The sequence below is a fragment of the Macrotis lagotis genome, chromosome 8, assembly GCF_037893015.1.
Source record: "Macrotis lagotis isolate mMagLag1 chromosome 8, bilby.v1.9.chrom.fasta, whole genome shotgun sequence".
Classification (NCBI taxonomy): Eukaryota; Metazoa; Chordata; class Mammalia; order Peramelemorphia; family Peramelidae; genus Macrotis; species Macrotis lagotis.
In genome coordinates this window covers 53,286,986-53,299,973 of record NC_133665.1, presented here as the reverse complement: position 1 = coordinate 53,299,973, position 12,988 = coordinate 53,286,986, and the positions used below count along the sequence as shown (strand labels likewise).

General features: G+C 37.5%; 2 protein-coding genes across 2 annotated transcripts in view; one reads left to right on the top strand and one right to left on the bottom strand.

Moving 5' to 3' along the window:
- RAB40C (RAB40C, member RAS oncogene family) overlaps positions 1 to 12,988 on the bottom strand; it is an 80,577-nt gene that overhangs the window by 27,057 nt on the left and 40,532 nt on the right. Inside the window, exon 3 of the mRNA XM_074197059.1 lies at positions 1,560 to 1,620. Within this exon, the coding sequence (XP_074053160.1) occupies positions 1,560 to 1,620 (61 nt within the window). The remainder of the gene's footprint in view (positions 1 to 1,559; positions 1,621 to 12,988) is intronic.
- LOC141495571 (glutaryl-CoA dehydrogenase, mitochondrial-like) lies at positions 3,072 to 4,901 on the top strand. The gene is given in 2 exon segments (XM_074197057.1): positions 3,072 to 3,146; positions 3,148 to 4,901. Coding segments are annotated over 2 exon segments (1,293 nt in total). The 3' UTR covers positions 4,366 to 4,901.

Below are 12,988 nucleotides of genomic sequence, written 5' to 3'. Positions count from 1 at the left end.
TGATGGTCAATGATTTCTCTCAGTAACCAAAGACTCCAAGGTGAAAGGTCCTAAAATCCCTTCCAACAGACAAGTCTCCTGACAAGTGAAAAATAACCCTGACTGGTGGGTGTTCAATGAGAAGGTGAACTAAAAATTTTTAGCTCCTCCAGAGGATATGAATCGATCATGAGACTCAGCAACCTAAACACATAAGACCAAGGGAAAGTCATCTCCTTTCAAACTTCTCTGGCTAATTTTCTCCTTGTTAAGTTGGATTGTTCTGAACTCTAATGGAGAAGACCATGGACAAAGGGTTCCTCCTCCAGTCAAAAGCTCAATCACATGACACTTAACAGAAATTAGACACTCCTACTTGAATGACATCAGGCAGAAAATTTAAGGACCATGTGCCTTGAGGACTAGGAGCAAATCTCATCACTCAGTCCTATCCTTCAAATACTGACTTTTTTGGAATTGAATTTCAAAGAAATAAAGGGAAAAGTGTAGATCAGAAAGTAATAATTAATTATTAATAATAATATAACATTAATTTTCTCCCTCCTTTTTCTAACTAAAAACTTTTGGATTGGCCAACAAGTGGCACTGATAAATTGTCAGTATGCCAAATACAGATGTCTGGGTGATGCGACTGACCTCCAAGGCAAATTTACACTTAAACTGTTCTGAAACTAGACCCTTACAAATATCCACTTTCTTAGGTGATAAAAGACTAGTCTTTGGAAATAGTGTCTGTTAATTTACAAAAACTTTTTTTTAAGGTTTTTGCAAGGCAAATGGGGTTAAGTGGCTTGCCCAAGGCCACACAGCTAGGTAATTATTAAGTGTCTGAAACTGGATTTGAACTCAGGTACTTCTGACTCCAGGGCCGGTGCTTTATCCACTGTGCCACCTAGCCTCCCCAATGTACAAAAACTTGATGAATGCACAAATCAGTAGGCGTCCCCCCCCCCCCCCCCCCGCAAGATGATACTCTGGGAAGGAATGAAAAAGATGCCAAGATATATCTGTCTCTGTCTCTCACTCTGGACTTGATTTTTCCAACTCTAAAAATCTAGAATTCTGGGGAGGGGGAACCCACCACTTTAAAGAGAAAAATGGAACTTAACAATATAAACATTGAAAACTGGTTTTGTTACATGTGATGTTTTAAATATAAGGACTTTTGGGGGTGGCTATGTGGCACAGTGGATAGAGCACTGGCCCTGGAGTCAGGAGTACCTGAGTTCAAATCCAGTTTCAGACACTTAATAATTACCTAGCTGTGTGGCCTTGGGCAAGCACTTAACCCCATTTGCCTTGCAAAAACCTAAAAATTTAATAAATAAAAAATAAAAATAGGGACTTTTTAAATATGGGTTCATTTATATATAAATGACCCATATCTTATACTTATCTTTACTTTTATCACCTAATGAAATTAGAATATATAGTTAAATGTTTTAAGGTTTCCCTTCCTTCCTTACATACATAACTCATTCAATTTTTAAAGTGTTATATTGGCCACCAAGACAGGCAGAAGAGCTTTCAACTAATTTTGCTCATCAATATAAACTCACCAAAGTTCCAGCTTGACCCGTCTGCCATCCAGTAAAATTGTAGTTGTTTTATAATCTATTCCTGTTAAAAAAAAAAACAAAAAAAGAGAATAAAAAATCTTAATGAAGAGAATGAAGCACAAGAGAACTAGAAAGAGTCAAGATTCAAAGTTTACTAAAAGCATTGCCATTCTGCTTGGGTCTGCAAAATTGTGATGATATAATTTTATCTTAGTAGTCTCTGAAATAATTAAGAGGACTTAGTTCTGCTGGTGCCTCTCTCTGGACCAGAGTTTCCTCATTTATATAATGAGGGTTTAGCTGGATTAGCTATAAGCTTTCTTTTAAAACAGTTCTAAATCTGATGAGCCTATCAATTGATACTTCCCTTTATTTTCCTCCTCCTCTCCAATGAATATAGGTTTGGAGCATCATGGAGCATAAAAAGACAAAATGACAAAGTTTCACTGGTGGATATTTTGACTCTAATCATCCAATTATTGATCCTTCATTATTTTTCTTCTAATACCAGGCTTTTCTTCCTTTTTTTTGACACCATCCCTCCCTCTTAATATTCTTGATATCAACAGAAATCAGTCCAAAGACATCAGAAAAAGAAATATCTGAGAAATATGTACTTTATTGTCAATTTAGAAACTCCTCGGCAGTTTTTAATTTTAGGGCTCTTCCCTTTTACTCCTCATTTACTCCTCATTGCTCAATCATGATTTTTACCTTTCACAATATTTAGTCCAATAGGCCTAAGGTCATATTCATTTTCTTTGCTAACATAATGCTTTACACTGTTTACTTATTTACTTCATTTTTAAGAACAATCATATAGTTCGAAGTTTTAAGCAAATTTTGATGGGTCTCACTTTATAAAATAAGTAAAAAGAAAAGTAACACTTCCTATAACCAATGGACTTATCAAGCAAAGTCCTTCCTATGGTCCTAGATTCTATAATGATGAACTCAGACAAGATGTTCAAACTCATGAAACAATATGATAAGCAGTCAAAAATCTATATTTCACATTTATTTCTCATACTAAAAGAAAACAGCTTGATTTATCTCTTCAAAATCTTTCATGGAACCATATATTTTTAGAAACATTTACCTATGCCATTTTCACTAGGTTTAGTCACTCCAGACTTATACACAATAAGACAATTTTTCTTGTGATAACTAGGCTAATACTTCTATCACACACACCCCTCCCCTTGGCATATCTAAAATGTTCTAATATGATCAAGTAGGATTTATTCCAGAAATAAAGGGTTGGTTCAATATTAGGAAAACTGTTAGTATATTCAATTATACCAACAACAAACCTATCAGAAATCATATAATCAGCAGTCTTGGAGTGTCAGGTGGGCCCCGCCGTGTTCGGGGGTCTCTCGGGGGTCCAGGTCGTGGGCGGGAAGCCCCCCTGCCCTTGTGTTCCCCTGCCAGGGTGGCAGCGGTGTCCCGGCCCCACGCCCGGCCCCGGGCTCCTCCTCTGCCCGCAGGCCGCCAGCTCTCCTCCTGCCCATGGCGCTGAAGGGCATCTCCACGTGGTGGCTGCTGAGCTGGATCTGCAGCCCAGTGCTGGGCTCGACGAGGGCCCCGGGGCGCCCAGGCCGCCACCTGGGCTTCCCATCCCACCTTCAACTGGCAGGACCCACTTCTTCTGGAAGCACAACTGACACCTGATGAGATCCTGATTCGAGATACTTTCCGAACCTACTGTCAGGAAAAGCTGATGCCCTGGATCCTCCTGGCTAATCGGAATGAAGTGTTTCACTGGGAGATCATTTCAGAGATGGGGGAACTGGGCGTCCTAGGCCCCATCATTAAAGGATATGGTTGTGCTGGGACCTCATCTGTAGCCTACGGACTTCTAGCCCGGGAACTGGAGCGTGTAGACAGTGGCTACCGGTCAACCATGAGTGTCCAGTCCTCCTTGGTCATGCATCCTATTTATGCCTATGGCTCTGACGAACAGCGGCAGAAATTCCTGCCCCGACTGGCAAAGGGGGGGGGGATCCTGGGCTGCTTTAGGTTGACAGAATCTAATCATGGAAGTGACCCAGGAAGTATGGAAACTAAGGCCCACTACAACCAAGACAGCAAGACCTACACTCTGAACGGCTCCAAGACCTGGATCACTAATTCACCTGTAGCTGATCTTTTTGTGATCTGGGCTGTGTGTGAGGACAGTCGGGTGCGAGGCTTCCTGTTAGAAAAAGGGATGCATGGATTGTCAGCCCCCAAGATCGAGGGCAAGTTTTCACTTCGAGCCTCAATCACAGGAATGGTCCTCATGGATGATGTGGAAGTGCCAGAACAGAACATGCTGCCCCATGTGTCTGGCCTTGCCGGCCCCTTTGGCTGTCTGAACTCAGCTCGATATGGCATTTCTTGGGGGTCACTGGGTGCTGCAGAGTTCTGTATGCACACTGCTTGGCAGTATACCCTAGACAGGAAGCAGTTTGGGGTTCCATTGGCTAAAAACCAACTCATCCAGAAGAAGCTGGCTGATATGCTCACAGAGATCACCCTGGGCCTGCAGGCTTGCCTCCAACTTGGGTGCTTGAAAGACCAGGACAAGGCAACTCCAGAAATGGTTTCAATGCTGAAGAGGAATAATTGTGACAAAGCCCTTGATATTGCCAGAAAGGCCCATGACATGCTTGGTGGGAATGGGATTTCTGATGAGTATCATGTGATCTGGCACGTCATGAACCTGGAAGCTGTGAACACTTATGAAGGTACTCATGACATTCATGCCCTGATCCTTGGGAGAGCTATCACAGGAATTCAGGCATTCACTGCTGGGAAGTGAACCTGTTTTATTTAAGGGCTGACAATCAGAAAGAGTCGTCATTTCATTACATCAGTATTGATTCCCCAGGCTGTGTTAAATCTGCTTTTCTGGGGAAGTGGCTGTTAACTTTCCTTTCCGGAAGGTGGGGACTGAGATTAAAGAAACTGATTTATATACCTGAATGTGCCTTGTCCTAAAATCAGTTCTTCTGTTGAAATGCAGAAAGAATGTGATTGTACAAGCTATACCAGTCCCTTTCAACCCACCAACTTATTAATTTTATATACCTCGGGAAATAAGTGGTTTTTTAATCAGTGGGCAAAAAGAAGAAGAATGAACTTCAGAACAGCTTCTCTGAAGCTGATTGATATGTTAACTGAGTAAGATCTCTCATCTAAGCCCATAATGCTTCCTGGCTTACTCCATAAGGCCTCCTGATCCTACTGATCACCCATTGATTTCCAGGGGTGTCAATTAGTGACCTGAACTTGGGAATAGACTGGGAACAAGTGCATTAATAAAGACCACATGCTACTAACAAAAAAAATCATATAATAATATCAATAGATGCTGGAAAAAGCTTTTGACAAAATACAGCATCCATTCCTATTAAAAACACTAGAGAGTGTAGGAATAAATGGACTGTTCCTTAAAATAATTAGCAGTATCTATCTGAAACCATCAACATGCATTATATTCAATGGGGAGAGGCTACAGGCATTCCCAATAAGATCAGGGGTGAAACAAGGGTGCCCATTATCACCACTACTATTCAATATTGTATTAGAAATGTTAGCATCAGCAATTAGAGAAGAAAAAGAAATTGAAGGAATTAGAATTGGGAAGGAAGAGACAAAACTCTCACTCTTCACAGATGACATGATGGCCTACCTAGAGAATCCCAAGAAATCATCTAAAAAACTACTGGAAACAATTAGCAATTTTAGCAAAGTTGCAGGTTATAAAATAAACCCTCATAAATCCTCAACTTTTTTATATATGTCTAGCAAGAAACAGCAGGAAGAGCTAGAAAGAGAAATCCCATTCAAAGTAACCTCAGACAGTGTAAAATATTTGGGAGTCTATTTGCCAAGACAGATTAAGAATCTTTTTGAAAACAATTATAAAATACTTCTCACACAAATTAAATCAGAGTTAAATAACTAGGCAAATATCAACTGCTCATGGATAGGGAAAGCTAATATAATAAAAATGACAATTCTACCAAAACTAAACTATCTGTTTAGTGCCCTACCAATCAAAATTCCAAAAAAATTACTTTAATGAGTTAGAAAAAATTGTAAGTAAATTCATATGGAGAAATAAAAAGTCAAGAATTGCCAGGAGCTTAATGAAAAAAAGTGCAAACGAGGGTGGCTTAGCACTACCCGATCTAAAATTATATTATAAAGCATCAGTCATCAAAACTGTTTGGTATTGGCTAAGAAATAGAGTGGTGGACCAGTGGAACAGACTAGGTGTAAAAGCAGGAGAGGATTATAGTAATCTGCTGTTTGATAAACCCAAAGAGTCTGGCCATTGGGATAAAAACTCCCTCTTTGACAAAAACTGCTGGGATAATTGGAAGTTAGTATGGAAGAAACTTAGATTAGACCAACACCTCACACCCTTTACCAAGATAAGATCCAAATGGTTACAGGACATAGACATAAAAAACAATACTATAAGCAAATTAGAAGATCAAGGACTAGTCTACCTGTCAGATCTATGGAAAGGGGAACAGTTTATGACTAAGGAAGAGTTGGAGAACATCACCAAAAACCAATTAGATGATTTCAATTACATTAAATTAAAAAGCTTTTGAACAGATAAAACCAATGTAATCAAGATCAAAAGAAATGTAGTGAATTGGGAAACAATCTTTACAACTAATAATTCTGACAAAGGACTCATTTCTAAAATATACAGAGAACTGAGTCATATTTTTAAAACAAAAAGCCATTCCCCAATTGACAAACGGTCAAAGGATATGCAAAGGCAATTTACAGATGAGGAGGTCAAAGCAATCCATAGCCATATGAAAAAAATGCTCTAAATAACTAATTATTAGAGAAATGCAAATTAAAGCTTCTCTGAGGTACCACCTCACACCTCTCAGATTGGCCAGTATGACCAGGAAGGATAATGACCATTGTTGGAAGGGTTGTGGGAAATCTGGGACACTATTACACTGTTGGTGGAGCTGTGAACTCATCCAATCCTTCTGCAGAGCTATTTGGAAGTATGCCCAAAGGACAACAAAAATGTGCATACCCTATGACCCAGCAATACCACTACTGGGTCTATACCCTGAAGAGATGAGGAAAAAGGGTAAAAACATTACTTGTACAAAAATATTCATAGCAGCCCTGTTTGTGGTGGCAAAGAATTGGAAATCCAGTAAATGTCCTTCAATTGGGGAATGGCTTAGCAAACTGTCGTATATGTATGTCATGGAACACTATTGTTCTATTAGAAACCAGGAGGGACAGGATTTCAGGGAAACCTGGAGGGATTTGCATGAACTGATGCTGAGTGAGATGAGTAGAACCAGAAAAACACTGTACACCCTAACAGCAACATGGGAGTGATGTTCAACCTTGAAGGACTTGCTCATTCCATCAGTGCAACAGTCGGGAACAATTTTGGGCTGTCTGCAAAGGAGAGTACCATCTGTATCCAGATAAGGAGCTGTGGAGTTTCAACAAAGTACAAGGACTATTCCCTTTAATTTAGGAAAAAAATAGATATCTTATTGTCTGATCTTGTTACCTCTGAGAATTCTGTTCTCTTTAAGGATATGATTTCTCTCTCATCACACCCAATTTGGATCAAGGTACAACATGGAAACAAAGTAAAGACTGACAGAGTGCTATCTGTGGGGTGGGGGGAGGGGAGCAAGATTGGGGGAAAACTGTAAAACTCAAATAATATCTTTAATAAAAATAAATTTAAAAAAATAAAAATAAAATGTTCACAAATTACTTGTATATCCCTGTCTATGAAATTGGAAGAAGTGACTTTTGTAAAGGTAAAATAAAGTTTAGGTAACTACAACTCACCCCAAACATGTATGTGTCCTTAAAAGATGGTATCAATTTAAATAACTCAAATCACAGAATGGAAGAAACTATAAGAAAATTTTTTTCTTTTTTTTTTAAATTGATATATTTTGTTTAGATATAGCAGAAAATGCTATATTTGGAGTCAGAAGACTTAGGGTCAAATACCATTCCTCCTATTTATTACAAAAGTCACCTTAAGCAAATCATTTAATCTCTCTGGGCCTCAGTTCTTAGATCTCAGTTCCTAAACAGTGCATGACTAGATGATCTTTGATATCCCTTCTAGTTGTAAATCTGTCATTTTATGAAGCCCCCTGCTAAGCAAAGAAGTTCCCCCAAAGTGGTAACTAAATTTTTTTGTCAAAGTATCAAATCTTATCAAAACCATTTTTATAAATATAAAAATAAAGTTCAATTTTTTTGCTGTTCAATTAGTTCAACTCTTTATGACCTTATATGGAGTTGTTTTTTTTTTTTTGGCAAAGATATTGGAGTGATTTGCCATTTCCTTGTTCAACTCATTTTATAGATGAGAAAATTGAGATAAAGGGGTTGAGGTAACTTGCCCAGAGTCACACAGCTAGTAAGTGTCTGAAGTCAAATTCGAACTTCAGGTCCTCCTGACTCCAGGTTCAGCATTCATCTATCTAATTTCATGTCCTAGCTGCCCAGCTTAATTTTGTTGTATCATAAGAATGACTATGAAAAGTATAGAGAAGTATGAGTAAAGTATGAGAAAACATATATGAACTCATACAAAGTAAAGTAAGCCGAATCAAGAAAACAATATAAATGTTAAGAATAAATAAAAAAGCAAAAATACCAACAACCCTCAAATGCTGTGTAACTATAATCACTAAGCTTGGTCCTAAAGAAGAAACACACTTTTCACTCTTTGAAAAAGGACATATTTAGAGAAGTGATAACAACAAAAGATATCAACACAAGTTTTAGAAGCAATATAATAGTATTCATCAAATAAATTTTCCAGGGAAAAGCAAACTTCCAAATGTGAAGATACATTTAGCCAACAGCATAAAAGTATCAGCATTAGGAGATTTTTAAACCTCTCACTCTTGAATGGAAAAACCTAGAGGTTTTTAAAATTATATCAACAAATCTTATATGATTTGCAGATTTCTTCTATATCAGGAAAAGTTGTACAGGGAAACATTTATTTTATTGACACAAAGGCTACTTTGAAAAAAGGACACAAAGAATATATATTACTACACCCTCTGAATGAGAAGTATTCATTAATTTCAACAAAAGAGAGGTTGATTAGAACTTATGTGTATACTTTCACTTACAACAAAACAATAGGAAGGCCAAAAGGTTTTGCCAAAGAAGAGGTTATAACTTACATGTAATGAAAGAAGCCTAATGAGAAGTTTGGCTGGTCCATGCCCACCAATCTACTCTTCCTCTTGGTGCCTGATCAAGGAAATCAATTTCTCTACGTGAAGCTGGGTGAAGTCAGATGTGGGAAAACAAAGACATTGAAATATTGTAAAGAGTTTTGAGGTCCTTTGAAGAATAAAGTATAAAATGAGCCTCTTCCTAGAAGAGTTATGTTTCCCAATATTTGTTTCTGATACATATTGAAGGAGAAATTTCTACTGTGCCTTATTTGTATTTTTTGCTTTACTGGAAAAGAAAATCACTCAAGAACATAAATTGGTTTCATGGATTACATTCATCCATCCTAGTTTCCAAGAAAAGGTATATTTGATTTGTATCAAGTACTTTGGGGTTACCAAGCCAAACACAATAAATAATAAAAAAAAATAAATATTCAACCAAACCAGTTGCCAAAAAGAATGAACTGCTAAATTTTACCAAGAAGACACAATTCTGAGTAAGCATAGATATAAACGCAAAATAATTATCCCTTCAGTTATAATTTGTGAGATAAATTGGTCATTAACCTCATCTCTTACTTTAGGCAGAATTCTGGTACTAAGAACACATCCAAGAAGAGGATTTTGTTGCTAAATTTTGCCAACAACTGGAATGTACAGCAGCAGTCACTGGGCTACTAAACTAGATATTCTTTCTAAATTTGGTATAAGCTTTTTTGGAAGAAAGGCACTCAGTTCTGGAAGAAAGACTCCTGAGATTTTTTTTTTTTTGTTGGTCTACTGTCTTTTTGGTATCCAGACATCTGCTAATAGCTATAAATTTTATTGACATAAAACAAATATTTTTTTTATTTTCTAAGCAATGTCAGGAGTGATCTGCTAAAGGAAGTAAAGTGAAGCCGTATTATAATGCTAGAGAAAAGTCATGCAACCTATTATTTTAAATTCTAATTACTTTAAGCATTTAATCAAACAGAATGGACAATTTAAACAGTAAGTTCAATTAGATATAAGTAATCAGCATGGCCATACTTTCCTATATAAAAATATAGTCTTAGATTCCCAGGCCCTGTTATTGACATAATAAAAGTTCTGACACCATAAATGACAGCTCAATTTCCTCAGTGAGTTTAACCCAATGCTTTCTTAGTGAAGGTTCGTCTGGTCACATCTTTTCTTTTCTTTCTTTCTTTTTTTTTTTTTTTAACAGAACATGATAAAGCAGGGCTGTCCTAAATACGACTCACGGACTTTAGCCTGCAGTGCAATTTTATGTGAACCCCTATAGGTTTACTAAATGCTTTAGTAAACTGAACTACCACAGAGCTCTCACTGAAATAGCAAATCAAAACATATTGTCTATTGTTTCAATAAAACCTTTTAAAAGTTAAAATTGGGAGTCCTGTGTTAGATGGAATACGAGGCTAGTAGAAGAAGACTGTTCTACTTTACAGAGGTGCCAAGTAGGCACAAAAGCTCTCTGCTCGGGGAGGCAGTAGAACAGGATGTTTCAGTATGTTCAGGGAATCTTAAAGTTGCTAAAATGCAGACTGCACTAGGAAACAGTGGAACACTATTAGGAGACACAACAAACTGTTTTGAAATGCCAAGTCCGAAGGGAAAATAAAGGAAATCGGTTGTAGAGCAAGACGTACCTTTTTGCTTCTGAAAAGGCTGACAAAAAGAATTTTAAATGAAACAGAAAAAGAGTACTTCCTAGTGGTAAGGATTACTAAATATTATATTAAATGAAGGAGTTCTTTAAAATGGCTTTTTATGTTAAACTTAGCTCCAAATTGTGTTTCCAGGGAAGGGTTCAAGTAAAATCAAAAAGAAATCTAAAACTCACTATTTCAAAACATCCTGTTTCAAACTGCTCAGCAGATGATTCAGCCTATTTGCCAAGCAAAAAAAAATCGAACAATTAATCAAAAAGATTTTATTGTCTTTGATAAATGCCAGGCACCTACCATAACAGATTAGCTCCTGACAAGTTAAAGAAACTCCATTCCCTTTAGGAGTTAGGAAGATCACAATTAAAATCCCACCTCAGATAGCTGTGTTACCCTGGGCAAGTCACTCAATCTCTGTTTGGCTCAGTTTCCTCATTTGTAAAATGGAGATTATAATAGCACCTTCCTCTTAGGCTTGTTATGAGGATCAAATAAGAGTGCTTGGCACAGTGCCTGGAACACAATAAATGTTAGCCATTATTATTACTGCTGCTGTTATTATTATCATTGATAGGGATGAAGTTACTAACAATGATTATCTAAACTGATAGATTAGGAGTGGATCCCTTTATCTCTAGCTAGAATTTGATGCACTTAACAGTTAACATTTCAATCAGAATTACTTTTCCCCTTACATGTTTTCTGAACACTTCTGACACTAAAGTAAATTTTAGGGGATTGCCAAAGTCTCAACTAATCAAGTCATGCAAAAAGCAACTACCTACATTTCAGTGACAGCTAAAGCACTTTTCTTGGAAAAAGAAGTTGTTAGATTTGTTTTCTAATTTATACCATTAAAAGTTAATACTGGGGGCAGCTAGGTGGCAGACCGACCCTGGAGTCAGGAGTACCTGGGTTCAAATCCGGCCTCAGACACTTAATAATTACCTAGCTGTGTGGCCTTGGGCAAGTCATTTAACACCCCACTGCCTTGCAAAAATCTAAAAAAAAAAGTTAATACTGTATCCTACTGATGTATAGGCATGAGCCCTGGAAACCAATGTTCCCACAGTTCACTATCTTGTCAACATCAAACCTGAGAAGAATAGGACCAGAAAAACTTGAGAATGTCAGGGTTTGAACCAAAGAGAGGTTTTCATGCATGCTCAAGCACAAGATGACATTTCTGGATTCAATTCATTTTTTTTTTTTTTTAAGGATTTTGCAAGGCAAATGGGGTTAAGTGGCTTGCCCAAGGCCACAAAGCTAGGTAATTATTAAGTGTCTGAGGCCGGATTTGAACCCAGGTACTCCTGACTCCAGGGCCGGTGCTTTATCCACTGTGTCACCTAGCTGCCCTAATTCAATTCATTTTCAAACAACTATGTGACCTCTTTGTTTTCCTCTTTTCCTACCCCTGACTTACATATAAACTAATCTTACATAGGGATACAGTCCTTTTGGGTTAGGGTTGGAAAGAATGAGTTGAACAATTTGATCCACTAGTTAATCCCTACCACTGACTCCATACCCCCCTCTTTTCCCCCTTATTTCTAGTTCAGTTTTACTGAGGTTGATTGCATCATTTTCTTTTCCCTTAATCTAGTAGACAAGGCAAGTTAAGTGATGTCTCAAACCCTTGAAATAAAATAAGATAATTGCTGTAACAGGCTACAGCCTCTTTCCAGTCTTGAAGAACTGTACTGCTTGTCACATAGTAAAAACAAGCACCATTTATAATTCTTCCAATAACTGCCCATCACCATTGTTAAAATACACATTCTGATGATAAATATCAGAATAAAGTTTCAAATTTCAGTCAATCAAAGAGGGCTTACTTCAAATGAAGAACAACTATGTTGTCCTGTCTAAAATTAGAAATTAATTTTCATCTGGCTATATGTATTATTCACAGAACCTTAACAAATTTTTTTTTGCAGCCATGCCTCAGTGAAAATATGTTCTGCATCTTTCACTAGATGTCGCTATTGGAAAATAGCTCTCAGAGCCTGTGCTATTTTCTCAGACTTCTCATAACACAAGTTTATTCTTACCTCCCTTCTCCACACCCAAAGTGCTTTCTGCTTCTATTCTGGAATGACTAAGGGAAAAATAAAACAGCATATTTAGATAGTATGCTTAAAACTGGATTTTCTGTGGTAGTCTGAGAAAACAGTACTAATCCATCAGATAAACCCAGAAACATAACAAAAAAGACATTTAACCCTCAAATATATTTCCTGTGAGGCAGGACCAGACCACCTGAACTTGTGGGAACAAAGTCATTTGCCAGGCAGCTCATGTTCTGCCTCACTGCATTAGTCCTGCATCTTTCCCTGGCCAATTCATTTCTTTGACTATAAAAGGATGTAGTTGTGTTCTGGATCAGGGTAGCACTTATTACTACTAAAATAAGCTACCCAATGTCAATGATACTTCTGTGTGCCCCCTTTCAAGACTGGGAGATCAGAGGGAAGGGAAAAAAGTGAGGTGCATACAATGACTGGGGGGAAATAGGGAGTCACCATTATCTATTAGTTTT